This window comes from Spea bombifrons, chromosome 1 (assembly GCF_027358695.1).
Source record: "Spea bombifrons isolate aSpeBom1 chromosome 1, aSpeBom1.2.pri, whole genome shotgun sequence".
NCBI classification, from domain to species: domain Eukaryota; kingdom Metazoa; phylum Chordata; class Amphibia; order Anura; family Pelobatidae; genus Spea; species Spea bombifrons.
In genome coordinates this window covers 78165680-78183765 of record NC_071087.1, presented here as the reverse complement: position 1 = coordinate 78183765, position 18086 = coordinate 78165680, and the positions used below count along the sequence as shown (strand labels likewise).

At 40.6% G+C, this 18086-nt stretch overlaps 2 protein-coding genes and 1 long non-coding RNA gene across 3 annotated transcripts in view; 2 read left to right on the top strand and 1 right to left on the bottom strand.

Annotated features, from left to right (window-relative positions):
- The window catches only part of LOC128492133 (uncharacterized), a 137398-nt gene extending 122834 nt beyond the window's left edge, over positions 1–14564 (top strand). Inside the window, exon 2 of the long non-coding RNA XR_008354065.1 lies at positions 14429–14564. This is a non-coding gene — a long non-coding RNA (uncharacterized LOC128492133). The remainder of the gene's footprint in view (positions 1–14428) is intronic.
- On the top strand, positions 985–5506 carry LOC128492089 (serine protease ami-like). Its single transcript, XM_053464529.1, has 5 exons — positions 985–1140; positions 2951–3107; positions 4072–4210; positions 4642–4899; positions 5144–5506. The coding sequence occupies exons 1-5, from the start codon at positions 1062–1064 to the stop codon at positions 5327–5329; spliced, it is 819 nt and encodes a 272-aa protein (XP_053320504.1). The 5' UTR covers positions 985–1061; the 3' UTR covers positions 5330–5506.
- On the bottom strand, positions 5441–9943 carry LOC128492118 (myeloblastin-like). The gene is made up of 5 exons (XM_053464575.1): positions 9803–9943; positions 9331–9484; positions 7610–7751; positions 7289–7522; positions 5441–6619 (listed from the first exon to the last, which is right to left on the bottom strand). The coding sequence occupies exons 1-5, from the start codon at positions 9897–9899 to the stop codon at positions 6470–6472; spliced, it is 777 nt and encodes a 258-aa protein (XP_053320550.1). The 5' UTR covers positions 9900–9943; the 3' UTR covers positions 5441–6469.
- Positions 14565–18086: the final 3522 nt, after the last annotated feature.

The window sequence follows — 18086 nt, the reverse complement described above, 5'->3', positions numbered from 1 at the left end:
ATAGCTGTATGCAAGATCACATGCTACAGAAGTAAAACAAACAGTATTTTCAACTTGCCTCTAGATCTTTTTCTATTTACTCCAGTGAATTTTATGGTATTTCTCATACTGTAAAGCTTTTTTCAGCATAAAATATGGCACTGTTGTACCAAGTATTTCAATACTGCATGCTATTTACGCCTCCACTTCACTTTTATAAATAAGCAACGTTATTGTGCATTATCTAAAGTATTATAATAATGAAAATACTAATTTTGAGTAATATAATACACAACAGGTACAGATCTATCGTACAGAGATTTAGACTGCCATTATTTGCCAAATCCTGCAAAAACACAATATGAACACAAAGTGGAACCGAACCTTTTTATTTTGTTGGTTTCAAAACAAAAGGGAAAAAAGAGAGAGAGCATTAAAATAGCATATTTTCAGACATGATTGAGGCAGACTGAAGCTGATCCCATAAAAGAGAATTCTCAGGAACAGAAGGTTGTGAGCTGTAAAGGTTAATGCTGTGAGATAGGGATCATAGCATGCACTTTACGCATTTTACCGGTAATTCCTGTAGTGTCAGAGGGTGTGCAGCAAATTAAAGCCCTGTGTAACTCTCATGATTAAACATATGTTAACATTCCATTTGTTGTTAGCAACACAAGACACTTACTAAGGAAGCAAGGAAATACAAACACAATAAAAGTTTTGACGCCTGTAGAGTCTGCGGCTTATTTGTGGTTTTGTCCTATATATAATATAATCCATGCATTCTTCGCTCACTTTGTTAACCTCTACCACTTTAGCCAGAAGGTTTTCATAGCTACAAACTATCCTAGATCATGAAGGGGTTAATCTATTATTTGTATGATATTTTCCTGTAATGTGGTTTGAAACTGAGCCATTGCCAATTGTTGGGAAAACTTTACTCCCCCTCTCTTAACCATCAACCACCTTATTGTTATTCTTCCTGTTTACATTGGGGATTATGTGCCTCTTGGCTTCGTTGGGGGAGCTGCTTCAGATATATATTTGAAAGAATTCTCCAAAACACTATAGAAGGGTTGCGAATGAGACAGATCAGCAAAACCATGAACGTCCTTTCTCCTTGGTCTCTCTTGTTTGCGTTTTTGAGTGTGATAGCTGTTGGTGAGTGTTACACAGGAGAGTGAATTTATATAGAGATTTTTCCTATTGCTACAATGTATTGTCTGATAGCTTCTAAATCGCCTCTTCTAAATGTGGTTATTTATGCTATTTGTAAAAAAATGTTTTAGTTAATGCCTTTTTTTTTTCCAATTTTCTACTGGATTTAATTGACAACAAAGCATAAATTATAATTGCTATAAACAGCCTCTTCTTTCTTGGAGATACCTTCTTGTTTTTATATTATTATTTCTTTATTACATTTTTAAAACATATATCAACACAAAAAGAAAAAGAGAGAAAAATAGTTAATGCCTATTTTGATGTGAAGCATCAGGGTACCTTAAACTAAATTGCAGTGCATTGCATATACACTGACATATGGTAAATCTAAGAGATTTTTTTTTATTTTAAGCATATATGGAGTCCACTGCATGATACATTTCAATTCAAAGCAAGTAAATATGCTTTAAATTGCATTAAATTTATCTACTATGATCAACATCATTATAAAAATCCCCACTAAACAAATATTACCATCATATAGTAAAAATGTTGAATTTGAGAAAAAAACAGATATTGATGTATACTTTCCCACTGTTAAATAATGTGGATCGAACACCACATCTTCCTATCCACATTAATTTATAATAATACTTATATAACTGCAGAAAAAAGTTCTTATGATTGTTCCTTAGAAATATAGTAAACTACATATTTATCTACCATCCATCTATTTACTGTCTTTCTATTACTATCTACCATGTTGCTTTTTATTTAATCTATCATCTAATATCTGCATATCTCAGTTCATGCTCCCCAAGATGTAAATTGATATATTGGACTGTAAAGTCTTTAGAAAATATTTAGATATTTGCTTACGATTATCAAAGTTTGCTTTAATTGCTGAAAAGGATCTCACATACACAAAACTCTCATACAAAGGGATACCGAACTACACCTTAATTGATTATCAAAATAGTGACAATCACAAGTTACTGAATTTTCATTCTTGCATCTGATGTTCTTTGCTGCCTTCTCTTGGTTGAATGATGTAATAACTCCTAAAATAAACAGGCCATGAATTTTAGACATTCTCTGCCTAATGACGACCCTGGAATATCAAGTTTATTTTACACACAGGCATGATCCCTAGTATCCGTTATCAAATGAATACATTCAAAAGTCTGCATCACATTAATAAAAGAACAAACTCTAAAATTTAGGATAAAGCTTGGTTGTTTCTTGCGATGATATTCCATTCAGTAACCTCGTTATCTTAAGCTGATTAAAGAATTATTTTAGTTCACTGAAGCATAATTGGTTTTCTTTTTTTTTTTTAATGTTGTTTGTTCTCCTTCCTCATTTCTCTGCATGTGTATCATTTTGTGTCTTATGACTGATGTTGCAACTAACATGTATATTTCTAAAGGTCCTTTTGAGAATAATCCAGACATCTTGCCCAGTTTCAGTACAGTACAGTACAGTCGCAGAACATATTATTTGCCTCCTAAATGCCTTATTAATTACAGAAATAGATATAATCTTGTTACAAGACCACAAAGGTTTGTTTTACTAAGGCCTTGACCACCTATACTCACTAGGCACTCAAAAATTAAATGTTCTTTTGGGATATATATGCTGTTTTGAGAGTACAAAAATCCAACTGTTACACATAATTTAGTGTTAAACTTTACATATTTTGCAAAAATCTACCTTTACAAAACACTACAAATTTACATTTTAGCATGTGTATTCATGTATAGGTTTGTGTGGATAAATCAGACATTTGGCGTCATCTCTTGTTTTTCAGAGTGCGCCCCCCGAGGTCGTATCCTAGGAGGGAGGGATTCTTCTTCTAATGACAGGCCGTACATGGTATCTGTGCAGCTGGATGGAGCCCACCACTGTGGTGGGTTATTAATCTCTGACCAGTGGGTACTCAGCGCAGCACACTGTGCTGCTCCCAGGTAAAGATACATTTTCATAAAAGACTGGATAGCATTCACAATCATATACACGAGATACACTTGTACACTTGTATACCCCCCAGGTAGGATTAAGCAAGATCCCTAACTTGTATACCCCAGGTATGAGATAGCAAATACTCAAATTCCAAAGCATAGATTGAGGTGAGAATGTGGGCCTGGAGAAGTTATTGTGCAGTGAAAATCTTCAAGGGTTAAAGTACATGATCTTCATTTCCTAGCAGCGATAATTTCCCAGATACTCAAAATGTGTATACATACATATATATACATATATATATATATATATATACCATTACATAAGTTATGGTGGGTAAAAGGTGATGGAAACCAGGGGCGTAACTAGAAACCTCAGGGCTCCGGTGCGAGAATCTGTTAAGGGCCCCCGTCTCGCCGGCACCCAAGACAAACGCCTCACGCTCCCAACACTGCACTCTGGGCAGCGCTGAGGCAGGCGGCAGCGACGGCGGCAGCAGCGGCGACGGCGGCAGCGGCGGGGAGCGGAGGCATCCTGGATTTCTGTCAGTGAGGGGGGCCCAAGAGTTGCCGAGCGGTCGTTTTCAGCAACCGCTCGGCACCCCTTGGGCCCCCCTGACTGGCAGAACTCCAGGGCCCGGTCGCAGTCGCGACCCCTGCGACCCCGGTAGTTCCGCCACTGATGGAAACCCTTTCACTTAAATTTAAGGGGTAGTAGAAGTATTATTAAACACTCATCCACAGACACCAGACAAGCCAGAAGGCTTGTTTTTCCCTCAGAAATCTCATGGTGCTTCCACAACCACAAGGGATTCTGGGTAGGCGCATGCAGATAAGGTTAACATATATATATATACTCATACAGGAGAAATGAATGAGAGAGGCAAACACCAAGTGGTGTTTCCCTTGGAAAGTCTGCTTGATTAGTTTACCATCCATATTAATTGATTTCCTTTCCCTTGATTTTTAGTAATAAGACACTACGTGTAATGTTGGGCTCCAACTCTCTAAAGGAATCCAGCAAATACAAACTGGAATATGATGTCAAAACCCAGATTGTCTATCCACTATACAACAGTTCGCGTAAACATGACCTATTGCTCCTGCAGGTAAGAAGGGCAGACCTATCAAATATATTAACACCCCATTCTGGGTGTTAATATATAGATTGCCCCATTCTGTTTTCCAGAAATGTTATACATCAGAAGACAATTTTTAAGCAGTGCTTGAAGTATTTTTGTGTTCTATCATTCTCCTTTCTTTTTGTTCCCAATATACAGAAACGCTTTATATATGTATATATATATAAAATATCATTACATGACTTAAATGCTTGTTTATAGTAGGAATTCCATATAATATTGTGAATTTAAAGCATGCATTTGTTTCAAGCAGTAGGCAAATTGATAAACTTGATTGTTATGTGTATATCAAACCTATTTTCCTAAGCATACCACGCAGAGTAATATCCAATTTTGTCATTTTTGGATGAAAAAAAAAGAATTCTGAGAGAATTACTGCCTTTTTCTTTGACTCCCAGCTCCCCCAAACGATTCCCCTGAGCAATGCAGTGAAACCCCTGCCTTATCAGATGGAGGACATTGATATTCCGGAGGGTACGCGTTGCTTAGTGGCTGGCTGGGGACAGATCAAGCTCACAGGCAAAAGACCTGACATGTTGCAGGAGTTGGAAGTCCCTGTGATAAGCAATGAGAGGTGTAACCGGCGTGATTACTATGATGATGAGATTACCGAATTTATGATGTGCGCTGGGGAAAACAAGAAAGACTCCTGCGAGGTGAGAAATGGATACCAACATAGGGGTGCAGATATTGAAATGTATTGTTATCATCGAGCCCCTTGTAATACGTACTAGAATGAATGCTGTAGGCTTACAGACAAACCTTTTTTTTATGAAATGTATTAGCTATGTGGCTTTAGAAGGGGCAAGATACAGTGGAACAGAAAAAAAATGGTAGAGGCAAAATGAAATGTGTGCAATCACTCAGATTAATTGTTACTAATAATTCATTGTGTGCTAGGGAGACTCTGGGGGACCTCTAGTATGTAATGGAATTGCCGAAGGAATTGTGTCTGGAGGACATCGAAAGTGTGGCAACGCCAAAAAGCCAGGTATCTATACACGCATCGCTCCCTACAAAACATGGATACAAGAGGCCATCTATAATACAACTCTTCTGCATACCACAACTGCCCCACCTATGTGATCACAAGTAATATCCAATGGAGTGAAATGCATTGCAATAACACAAAAATACTATAATAATATAATACTCAATAATACTCAGCTTGTAATAAAATAAACTGGATCTACAAGGTTTTATTTCTGAAGCAGATTTATTAGAAAGTGAATAGAAGAACAGAATAAAAATCTTTTCACTTTATGTTTTCACTCTGTTAGTACTATGTATTATATAATAGGGTCATATTTTGTAATACTGGAGGAATTTGGGCGCTAAGCCCGTTATAGAACCATGGACCAGGATGCTTGGTCTAGGGTAAACAAATGTCCGATTTCCTATGGGACTCTCCCCTGATTTATACTTCTGTCTCTGATTTCTGTGTGTTCACACTATAAGTGTTCATCTAAACTTCCATAAACATACTTCCCAAGCTGTTGCAGTAAGTGGTAATCATAAACCAAATGGGGAGAGGCTCTTTAGTAGTACAGACTTACATTACAGCTCCTATATTGCCATCTTGCGACTACTGAAGTGAGGCACCCAGATATATCACAGAGAGCCGTATCAGTTGGTTTGAGGTGGCTTCAAATGGAAAGCCCTGCCTACCTAACGAGACCTATGTCCCAATGTAATAAAGTGTTTGTCAAAAGCAACTTTTGGCCTAGTTGGCTGGAGAACAGACCTGAGATAAAGAATGAAACAGTAATGTTGGAAGGTATGCGAATAAAAATGTATAGGAATTTCACTTCTACAAAAAACAAAAAGTTGTAGACCACAATTTATTTTGCCTCAGCATTTCTTAACCTAATGAAAAGTGAGCATGCATGGGTACTTCACAGAGTTGGCTGCCATGAGCTCCTTCTCACCATGGAGTGTGGCTGCAATAAGGGGGCAGGGCTAGTCCCAGTTAAGTTTTCAAAGGCTGAGGTGGATGGAACTTGGGTGAGGAGTGAGTGTTATCAATAGACCAATCCACTGCCCAGAGAATAAACATAGCCATGAGGGTGCAGAACTTCACATGGGAGCTCTGTGTGATATACAGCAAGTTCCCAGATATGAAGAATGAGGATTATGAAGGGATGTGTAAATGTTTAATGAAGATTATTATGGAAGCAAGTGAAAGGGCGCCGAAAGAATTTGAGCAGTTAATCACTCTCCTCTCTATCAGTTGTTAAGTGCATTGTCAATAAAGGTTCGAAACAGAGAAACCCGTGAAAAGAAATCGGGGGCCACTCCACTTCCACAACTCTGGATAATAAAGGATGAGATCCCCTGGATCACCCCATTGCACACAAGAGGGCCACCTGAATCACCCTGGGGAAAACAAAGACATTATCAATACATTGCATTTCAGTAGTTACTAAAAAAAAAGCTTATTGTTACCAAATGATCAGTCAGTATTTACTTTGTTACAACCTAGTCTCTTAATGTCTCTAAGACACTGTAGGCCCATTGCTGAATTTCTGTAACACCCACATAGAGCTTAGTAATAGCCTATACATTTCATGCAACAAATCATTTTTCTATTTCGATACTAAATATATATATTTTTTTATCTTCTGTCCACCATCATTTTGTAACATAAAAAGTTGTTTACATAATCATAAGTGTCCCTCACCTTTGTTTATCTATAAAAAAATTCTCACCTCAGTTAATTACTTATCCAGATGGTTGTTTTTTTTAGTAAATCTAAGTAAGGGGAATTCTAAATTGCCTTCACATCTGGATATTTTCCCTTCCATGCAGATGTAAAAAAGTAAAAAATCAAGATGGAGCATTAATCCCTATGGGAATTTTGCCACCATTTCGTAAGCCTCCAGTTCTCTATAATTGATAATTCTGCAACCATTTTGGGAAAGGGTTCTGACAGATGTATTATAAAATGTGCACTTGTTTTCATAACCTTTATCCCAGCATGCTACATTGCAAGTACATTTCCTTCCTCTGAAATACTACAATCTCTCTGTTGAGGTCTTAACTCACAAAGCAAATTCCAGCCTGCCGCATGAAGACACCAGTACATATATTGTTGGGACGACACAAATCTCTGCTGGTCACCGTGACATTAAGTTCTTGCAGACGGTCAGGTATTCTACTCTGGGTGCCAAGCCGCCCCCAGCCTGCAGTTATGCACCGGGTGCCTGCAGGGACAGTTTCATTGACACGAGGTAGCCTGACTATCTGTACTTGATTGTTTATGGAGACAGGTCGGTTAAGCTGTGGAGATACAAGCAAGCATAAGAAAGAACAACAATATGCAACTCTGACTGGCCAGGCATAAAATGTAATAGTTCATTTTCTCACCTTTAGTATAAGGATGTCATTTTCTAAGGTTTGGGGATTGAAGCCGTTCTCAAAAACTTGTGCAATTCTATAGGTTTGCTTGGATGCTTCATTGCTTTGAAGCGAATGAGCCCCCAACACTACTGTCACCAAGGTTGGGTTTCTGTGAGCACATCAGTCAACAGAAAGAATGGAGAAGATTGAGCATACAATCATAGACAATAAAAATGGTGACATAAGATAGGTAATGTTAATACAAACACTTTATTAAAAAATACAATCATTAATATTTGTTATATTAATTATGATAGGCACATGCAACCCCACAGAGCAGGACTGAATTTCCACAATATCAGATACTAAAAAAAATAAATAAAAGGTTTCCCTGGAGTAAGGACGGGCAAAGGGGTGCAGCAGTAGTAGAGCACTGAGCAGGCATATACTGGCAGATGATATGGGCATGCAGCCCGGTGGGGCAGGGCTGATTTTCCACCACAATATTATAGAAATTTAGAAAACAATGTACCACCAGAGTAAAGACAGTCAAAACTCTGCACAGGAACAGGGGGAAAATGTCTGCTGCAGTCCACTCCACAACAGTATATTTTCTGCACTAAAAGAAACTATTAATTAACTTGCAGTATGGTAGGTGTGAAAAAGTAAGGAAAAAACTCCCACTTGTTGTTGGACTGTATAGCTGTTTACTTAATTGTTTCCTTTTTGCAATCTTGATGAATTGTTGTGAAAAGGCTATTGCATTTTTTTCTATGCCCATGGGGGCCAGCATGGCCAGAATGGGCCCTGAATGGGTTCCCGAGTAGGGCGCGGCTTTGGCACCAGTTTGGGTAGGTTATTTATGTGGCTGTGACACGAGGTTTAGGGACATTTTGTAGTCACCTTACCCGGTGTTGTTTGTCCCACCCTCCCTCCCTGTTTATTGTGTTCTGTTGGGATATTTCTGCTGTCACAGCCGGGTGGGCATCTTACCAGGCATTTAGGGGGTGTGAATGCACTGGGGGAGAGCATTTGATGGGAGGTTCCTGGTAGGTGGTGTTGGGAGCCTCAGGTTTGGGCATCTTGGTATGTCTGGCCCTGTGTGGTGGTTACTAGTTTGCCTGGTTGGCTTTATGTTTTTTGTTAATTATTTATGTTTATTGATGTTATTTGTTATATTTATGTGTTCTTGCCCGGTTAACGCAATGAGGTGTCGAGCCTAAGGCTGTGTGGCAATGACTTGTTAATAAATAAAATAGGCTCTGGCTTTTTCAACCCAAGTGTCATGTGTCTGTCATTATTGGGTTAAGGTAAATTGGGTGGGGGGGCCTGGCCCGGAGATTGAGGGTACTTCAGTCATATTTTAAGGATGTTAAACATTATTAATTGATATCTTTGATATTTGTGTGAAGATATTTGCTTTAGAATAATTAATACAGGTACTAGAACCCCATCTTATATGTATACCACATAAGCAACAATGTGAAATAATTGTTCATAAAATATTTGTTATTGTTCCAATTTTGTTGAGTTGCAACTTTTGGGATATAACTAGAATCTAAAACGAAATAAATCCAAGGCAGTTGTACCATTTGAAAATAAAAAGCAAAATATATAGGTATTTGTGAAGGTGTTAGTCTTTTTTAAATTGCAATTTTAGAGGTCCACATTTGCTTTACCATGGTACAAACTACACATACTACATAGTACTATCTAGCATCACACATCCGTGAAGTAGACATACTCACATTTCACTTAAGCAGTGAGCAGCAGTCATGAGAAACTGACGAGCAATCAGCGACCCCCCGCAGAAGTGCTGGCGTCTCAATTGCAAGGAAGCTATGTAAGGGTGAGAATTAGGAACAGCTTCTCTGCCACCCACAATTCCTGTTCGTAAGGAACCTGAGAAAGAAAGTGCATTCATAACTAATAGAACCACAATATCACAGGCATATTACAATGCATAGAAATCTTCAGAAATTGTGCAAACCAGTCAATGTTAGCTCAGAATTGAATGAAGTCTCTGCATGAGTACAGGTAAGTGAATTAGTATTTGAATGATTAACATCAATCTGTCATTTACAATATAGACTAGATGCCTGTCAGAACTCTGCTTGACTGATTTTGTAGTATCTGCAATACTTTATTGTGGGGTTTATTAATTTCCTCAATTATTATGAAGACATCATTTTTTTGAATTTTATTTACTTAAACACTCACCCCCATATACATGGCCTGCCATGAGTAGTGACACGATTGTCACTACCAGCTCCATTTGGCTCTTTGCACTGTATCCTAAAGCAGAGGTTCTGCACATTTTTATATATGAACCTCAACCGTCAGTATTACTCAACTAAAAACTGACTTCCCATTGGGCTCATGTCATCAAACAGTGACACAACTTTAACTTCTCCCAAAAATGGGGTAGTTACTTTGTGAGTAAATATTACTAATATTATTAAGTGTGGTGATAATTTGTCATAAATTACCATACCAACTATTACTAAGAATATTTTTAGGATATTTACAGTAACGTAAATCAAAAAAAAAATAGGCAAGCAAGGCAAAAAGATGTAGGTAATTGAAATAGACCTGGGCTGGACTGGGGATGATTAAAGAGCCCTGGCACCCCAAGGCCACCGGCTATGAAATGAAGTACATGCGCCTAAGTATATCCAGCAAGTTACAGTTTTATAGTCAGGCAGCATGAGACCCATGTGTCATAGAAGCATCTGTGCCCTGGTCTCCTGGAGAGGCCTGGGGGTCAGCCTCTTCCCTACAGACTATGGGCACTGACCTTGGAAAGGCTTCTGTTTTTGAGGGGCCATTGGAACTACCCCCCCCCCCGGTACAAAGATTGTAGCGCTCAGACAGATGTAGGGCATCTGCATTTTGGGAGAGAGTTTTATGTGTGGTGTGTTCCTCTCCATCCGGTGAGGACTTACAGGACAGAGACCTCCATGGCCAGTATTTCCACCAAGATCTGATGTCCAGCTGGTTTCGGCCAGAAGTCAGGAAACCCCCCGTGTTTACTATCTTTCCCACAGACTAAAATAGCAACCCTCTACTGGGCTGAGGTGAGGCGAGTGCAAATACTGAGACATGTGCAAAGGAGAGCCTGATGGAGAACTATGTGTGGTTTGCTGTGTATGTTAATTACCCCCTTGTACTGTTTAAATGCTGGTGTGTTTTCAATAAAACTCATACCTGTTTTCACCTCAACATTGGTGCTGTCTGATTCTAGGGGTGGGCTGCCACTTTCTGTGCGTGGGGTCCGGGGATTTGGATGGGTGTTTGCGCCTGTTGCGCACATTGCAGGGGGTGGCGGCCTCTTTTGGCATTCCGTTGGCCCCGGATAAGACGGAGGGGCCTACTACCTGTTTTAGCTTTCTAGGGCTGGAGATTGATTCAGTCCATGGGGTGTGCCAGCTGCCGGCTGATAAGTTGGCCGGCGGATGTGGGTGCTGTGCGGTCTTCTAAAAAGGTTACTTTATGGGTGCTGCAGTCGTTGTTTGGGTGCTTCGGGTGATTCGGGTAGGTAGGTTGTTTTCATGTTTGCTGTGTAGGGCCAGTGGCGTCTCCAGCTTTCATATTTAGGGGGGGGACATGGGGGGCCAGGGACCAAAGTAGGGGGGCCGATTATAAACGGTACATATACACTATATATATATATATATATATATATATATATATATATATATATATAGATAGATATAGATAGATATAGATAGATAAATATATATAGATATATACACACACACACACACACGTTAGACATGCATTTTTAACTACATAATATGTACTTAGTTATTTTTAATAATCTTTAATATTAGCCCGTGCTGACAATATATATATATATATATATATATATAAATATTAGACCCTGCTGCCGATATATAGAAATACTACACCCTGCTTCCGATATATATTAATATTAACCCCTGCTGCGGATATATATTGATATTAGCCCCTGCTGCAGATAAATACTTATATTATACCCTGCTGCCGATATACATACAAATTATATCCTGCTTCCGATATATACTAATATTTGACCTTGCTGCCAATATATATTAATATTAGCCCCTACTGCCGATATATATATATTATAAGTCCCTGCAGCCAATATATATTAATATTAGCCCCTGCAGCCAATATATATTAATATTAGCCCCTGCTGCCGATATATATATATATATATAAATAGAAGCCCCTGCTGCCAATATGAATATAAATACTAGACCCTGCTGCCAATAAATATTATTAGCCCCTGCTGCCAATATATGTTAATATTAGCTCTTGCTGCCAATATATATATATATATATATATATTAGCCCCTGCTGCTGATATATATTAATATTATCACCTGCTGCTGATATATATTAATATTAGACCCTGCTGCCAATATATAAAATATTAGCCCCTGCTGCCAAAACATATAAATATTTGCCCCTGCTGTCAATATATATAAATATTACACCCGGTTGCCAATATATTTTATAGTGAAAAAATTGGACCCTACCCAAGCATTTCCTTGGGCCCCGCTCAACGCTCTCTTGCATGCAATCACTCCCTCCGCTACCACACCAAAAAAAAAATATTTGCCACACTGACTGCAGATCAGGGGAAGACTGTGAGAGTCATTCTTGCACCGGGAGGTCCTCTCCCCTGTAATCATCCCCAGAGTCCCTTTGTCCCCTCATTCACTAAACCATACCGCTCTTTTACTTACACCCTGTAGTTCAGGTATAGATCAAATAAACAACACATGGAAACAGCACATGCAACTGAATAAGATAAAAAAAAACTTGTATTTGCAGGTATACATAAATAATGTATGGAAACATAGCATTGCAGGTATAAACCAACAGAACACACAACCTCAGCACTGAAGGTATAGATCAAATAAACAACACATGGAAGCAGCACTCCAGGTATTGATCAACTGAATAAGACATACATGTATGGAAACATAGCCGATACAGATCAACAGAATAACACAAAACCCAGCTTTGCAGGTATATATCAATTGGAAATTACATGTGAACTCTGCATTAAAAGGTATAAACCCCCCTAAATTACAGGCATAGATCACTGGTCGCACACCCCAAAGCCAACCCTGGCATCCACATTGCCCACATAGAACCTGACCAGCACCTAAATTACACATACATAGGACATGCCATATTTGTCGCCAAACAGCCCAGCATGAGTCAACATTGTCCCCAAACAGCTGAACGTACGCCATGTTTGTCCCATAAACACACTACCTGTGCCATCTTTGTCCCCAGTGCTTAAACACCCTTATACCACCTTTGCTTTTATGACAAATCAATAATACAGCTATGATTCACACAAACACTTTTACAGTCACTCACTAATTCACTTTCATTCAATCATTTATTCTTTCACACAAATTATTTACACATATTCATTAATGCATCCACACATTAATCCACTCATTCTCTCTCTCATCCTGACTCTTTATTTCAATATTCTTGCCACCCTCCCTTCTCCCTATCTACCCCCTCTCCCTCCCTCCCTATTTCCCCCTTCTCCCTCCCTCCCTATCTACCCCCTCTCCCTCCCTCCCTTCCTCCCTCCCTCCCTCCCTCCCTATCTACCCTCTCTCCCTATCTACCCTCTCTCCCTCCCTCCCATCTAGGGAATTTAGAGTTTACTTCTTAGAATTTAGAGTTTGTATGACCTGCACTAAGGGGCTCTAATATCAGCTTTTGCTCTAGTGATACATATATTGTACTTGCTTCAGCAACTACACAAACACTAGATAAAGAAGGTCAATAACTAGCACTGGAGGGTCATTACAGCACAGAGGACAAGTATGACCGACATGTTCAATGTGCACCATCCAACCCTGTTCAGAAAATGAATACAAAGTCCCCCACAATGGGGCACAGAAAGGATATAGTCTTGCATGCCTGTCTGGAAGCGTCGCAAATGGAAAATGGGTTAGCAACAACCTATCTACCTCTTCTCACTCCCTATCTACCTCTTCTCACTCTCTATCTACCCCCTCCTAACTTTCTACCCTCTCCCCCCTTTGAAGTTCACTTACCTTGTAGAAGTTCAGTGGTGGGATCGCGAGGCCTCCGTCTCCCTGTTCTACCGCAGTGTGCGCGACTTCACTGCTGAGCGCTGAATATGACATCATATTCTGGCGCTCAGCTTGAAATGCCGGCACCGCGACCAAGGCAGAGGCCTCGCGGGGAACAGTGAGAGGTGCCGAATGGTTGCTGAAAACGTATTCATCAGCAACCGCTCGGCGCCTCTCTCTCCTCCGCGTCCAGGGGAGGGCTGGCAGCCTAAGGCCTGGGGGCAAGTCAAGTCAACTGGCCCATTGCGCCATCAAAGCGGCTGTGAGCGTCATTGAAAGCGACCGCCATACGGCAGTCACTCCACCAGCGCCTAATGAAATTAAAGCGGCCGGCGTGCACGCACTGCGCCGCCCAATGGCCGTGCCTCAGCTCTTCATCCCACCCCTTTTAAGACGTGGGACGAAGAGCTGAGGCATGGCCATTGGGTCTGACTGCCGCACGATGCAGGGGCGTACCAAGAGTATTTGGCACCTGTGGCAGATCCTGTATGTGGCACCCCCACACACATACACACTTTAAAACAGTATAGTTTCTATGGTTAGGCAAACATTGACAGTGGTACAGCATAATTGTTATCATTATATACTTAGGGATTATGCGGTACCACCGTCAATGTGTGCCTAAACATTGAGCCAGACACTGACAATACTGCAGTACAACCCATATCACTATATACTAAGCCAAACATTGATGTAGGCTTACGACTTTAGTGACTGGCATAATATATAGTAGGGATACACCGAAATGAAAATTCTGGACTGAAACTGAAAATTCAGCATTCACTTGGCCAAAACCGAAAAAACCCCCAAAAAACAACAACTTTAAAATACTTTATTAAAAGTAACACCAAAATTAGACAAAAAAATCAATAACAATATTAATATATATATATATATATATATATATATATATATATATATATATACATACATATATATATATATAACAACAATCATAATCCTATCATACTCAGGTTCTAGCATGTGCTGGCTGACTTAGCATGATAGGAGTGTGATTGCTGTTTGCAATTATATACGTATTTGCTCGATTATAAGACGAGGTTTTTTCCAGAGCAAATGCTCTGAAAAATACCCCTCGTCTTATAATCGGGGTCGTCTTCTAATCAGACCCCAAAAAAATGGCTGGGGCCATGCTGCTTACCGGTCGCGAGCAGCGTCTCTTCCGTTAGAAGCAGGAGGACAGGAAGCTTGTAGCTTCCTCACAGAACTCTATCTCCCCCTCCCTCCTCTGGGGGCGGGGCCAGAGAAGTTGCTGGTACAGCCGGTCCCCTGCAGAAGTCTTCGAGTGAGAGATCTGCAGTTCAGGTAAGGGGGTGGGGGAGGGTTTTTGGGTAAGTATGTGTGATTAATGTGTGAAGTATGTGTGATTAATGGAATGAATGAGTATTTAAATGTTTGTGAATGTGTGTTTGTGTGTGATAGCATGGATGTGTAAGGGGGGTGGGGGTTGTAGCATGGCATAGGGAGGCTGTAATCCCACTACTATCATCCCCAGGTTCCAGCATGTACTGGCTGCCTTGGCTTGATAGGAGTGTGATTGCTGTTAGCAGCAATCACACTCCTATCAAGCCAAGGCAGCCAGTACATGCTGGGTTAAAAGGCATATCATGGGGCTGAGTGGCATATAGGGGGTTAAAATGCATTTCTGGACCTCCAGAAATGCATTTTAACCCCCTATATGCCACTCAGCCCCATGATATGCATATATACCTCCAGAAATGCATTTTAACCCCCTATATGCCACTCAGCCCCATGATATGCCTTTTAACCCCCTATATGCCAGAGTGGCATATAGGGGTATAAGGCATATCATGGGGCAGAGTGGCAAATAGGGGTATAAAGCATTTCTGGGGGCAGAGTGGCATAACTGGGGGGGGGCAGGTTGGCAAATAAAAGGAAATTTAAAAAATATATTTACATGAATTAATATTTACTGGTAAAACTTTTTTTCCTATAGGGTCGTCTTATATTCAGGCTTTTTGTTTTTTTCCTAAATTAATATTTTGATTTTGGGGGGTCGTCTTATAATCGGGGTCGTCTTATAATCGAGCAAATACGGTATATATTTATTAATACTTTTATTGAATTATTCTGTCCAATAAAAGTGGACCAAAAAAATTATTGATGACAGCAATCACACTCCTATCAGGCCTAGGCAGCCACTACATGCTGGAATCTGGGCATGAAAGGAATGTGATTACAGCCTCCCTATGCCATGCTATCCCCCACACTTACACATCCATGCTATCTGAAACCCTCATTCACAAACATTCAGCATAACACCCATCACTCTCACACACTCACTAATCCACTCTCCCTGAATCTTGTCCTACCTTGTCCAGGGAAAGAAGTAGTTCCAATGGACCCCTTGTGCCCACCATACAAATAACAGAACCCCTTCCAAGGCCAGGGCCCATTTTAATACCTGCAGTAAATGTCTAGCTGCTTGCACAATGTGTGAGCAGGTATTAAAATAGGTGTTGGCAAGTTAAGAGCCTGAAAGAGTTCGTATGTATGCAGGTATGTTAGAGTGTGTGTTAGCATAAGTGTGTATGTGTATTAGAAGAAGTGTGTACTGGTATTAGTATGTGTGCTCGTACTGTATGTGTGCAAGTGTGAGAGTAATTGTGTATGTGTAATCATGTGTTAGCATGAGTGTGTGCTAACATGAGCGTGTATGTGTAAGTTAGCATTGGTGTATAAGTGCGTGTTAGAGAGAATGTGTGTGTAAATATATATGTCAGGGTGCTTTTTCCACTTGTAGCTGGATTCAGTAATGTACTCTGTTGGAACCAATGTGTCACATCCGTTGCTGAAAGTGTATTGTATTTTTGTATAAAGCCCCCTGTCAGCCTCAATGAATACAAATCCCAATGAACCTGGTAGGTATTACGTAGGTCACTAATAATGCATGAGTGATCATCGGGCAAAGAAGAGGGAATTATATGTAGCCTTTTGCCTAAGATAAAATGTAGTGCCTATGAGAGAGGGAAAACTTGATCCTCTAGCCCAATGTGCTTCAGAGCCCTCAAAGAAGGTCTGATCTGGGCTTTCACGTGACTGTTTGGTGAGAGGTACACCATCCATTTGACATAAAAAGGTCTAAATATACCGTATTTGCTCGATTATAAGATGACCCCCCCAAAATCTGAATATTAACTTAGGAAAAAAAAAAAAAGCCTGAATATAAGACGACCCTAAAGGAAAAAAGTTTTACCAGTAAATGTTAATTCATGTAAACTATTTTTTTTAATAAAAGCTATGATTGAGAAAAATATTTTTTTTGTTTTATTTCCTTGTATTTTCCAACCTGTCCCCCAGTTACGCACATCTGCCCCCAGGCTTGCCACACCAATATGGCACTGTGGCCCATCATATGCCTTTTAATCCTCTATATGCCACTGTGCCCCATGGTATGCCTTTTGACCCCCCATGTGCCACTCTGCCTCCAGAAATGCCTTATACCCCTATATCCCATTCTGGCATTTAGGGGGTTAAAATGCATATTATGGGGCAGAGTGGCATATAGGGAGGTATAAGGCATTCCAGGAGGCAGAGTGGCATTAAGGGAGTTAAAAGGCATTGTATAGAGCACTCTGCCTCCAGAAATGCCTTATACCCCTATATGCCACTCTGGCATTTAGGGGGTTAAAAGGCATATTATGGGGCAGAGTGGCATATAGGGAGGTATAAGGCATTTCAGGAGGCAGAGTGCTCTATTAACGCCACTCTGCCTCCTGAAATGCCTTATACCTCCCTATATGCCACTCTGCCCCATAATATGCCTTTTAACCCCCTAAGTGCCAGAGTGGCATATAGGGGTATAAGGCATTCCAGAAATGCCCTATGCCCCGATTTAACACACACACACACATACTTACCGGTGCTTCCAATTTCCTGCTGTATTGCTGGGCAGCGGGTTGACGTCTCCTTCCGCTGCAGCCGGAAGGAGGTGGAGTTGGCAGCGGGGGTTTGTCTGCGCCCGTCGCGCATACCTTACCCGGCTGTCAGAGATCAGAGTTCCCCGCACCGGTGCGGCACCAGAAGGTATGTGCGACGGACGCAGACAACCCCCGCTGCTAGCCACACCTCCTTCCGGCTGCAGCGGACGTTGTCTACGCGGATTGCGTAGACGTCAACCCGCTGCCCCGGCAATACAGCAGGAAGCACCGGTAAGTGTGTGTGTGTGGGGGGGTGTTAAATGGGGGGGGGGCAGGAGGATCCAGGTCCCCTGCAGTGGTGCGGGGGATCTGGATCTTAGTCTCATAATCAGACCTCTATTTGAGGTCTGATTAGAAGACAACCCCGATTAGAAGACGAGGGGTATTTTTCAGAGCATTTGCTCTGAAAAAAACCTCGTCTTATAA

What these genes read in the sequence shown, in the direction of transcription:
- LOC128492118 (XM_053464575.1), bottom strand. Translation starts at nt 9,899, where the DNA reads ATGTGCAGAACCTCTGCTTTAGGATACAGTGCAAAGAGCCAAATGGAG. An exon ending in GGCAGGCCATGTATATGGGG is followed by an intron (nt 9,485 to 9,802) that starts GTGAGTGTTTAA and finishes TTTCTTTCTCAG; the next exon opens with GTTCCTTACGAACAGGAATT. An exon ending in ATGACATCCTTATACTAAAG is followed by an intron (nt 7,523 to 7,609) that starts GTGAGAAAATGA and finishes GTATCTCCACAG; the next exon opens with CTTAACCGACCTGTCTCCAT.
- LOC128492089 (XM_053464529.1), top strand. Translation starts at nt 1,062, where the DNA reads ATGAGACAGATCAGCAAAACCATGAACGTCCTTTCTCCTTGGTCTCTC. An exon ending in TTTGAGTGTGATAGCTGTTG is followed by an intron (nt 1,141 to 2,950) that starts GTGAGTGTTACA and finishes CTTGTTTTTCAG; the next exon opens with AGTGCGCCCCCCGAGGTCGT. An exon ending in ATGACCTATTGCTCCTGCAG is followed by an intron (nt 4,211 to 4,641) that starts GTAAGAAGGGCA and finishes TTTGACTCCCAG; the next exon opens with CTCCCCCAAACGATTCCCCT.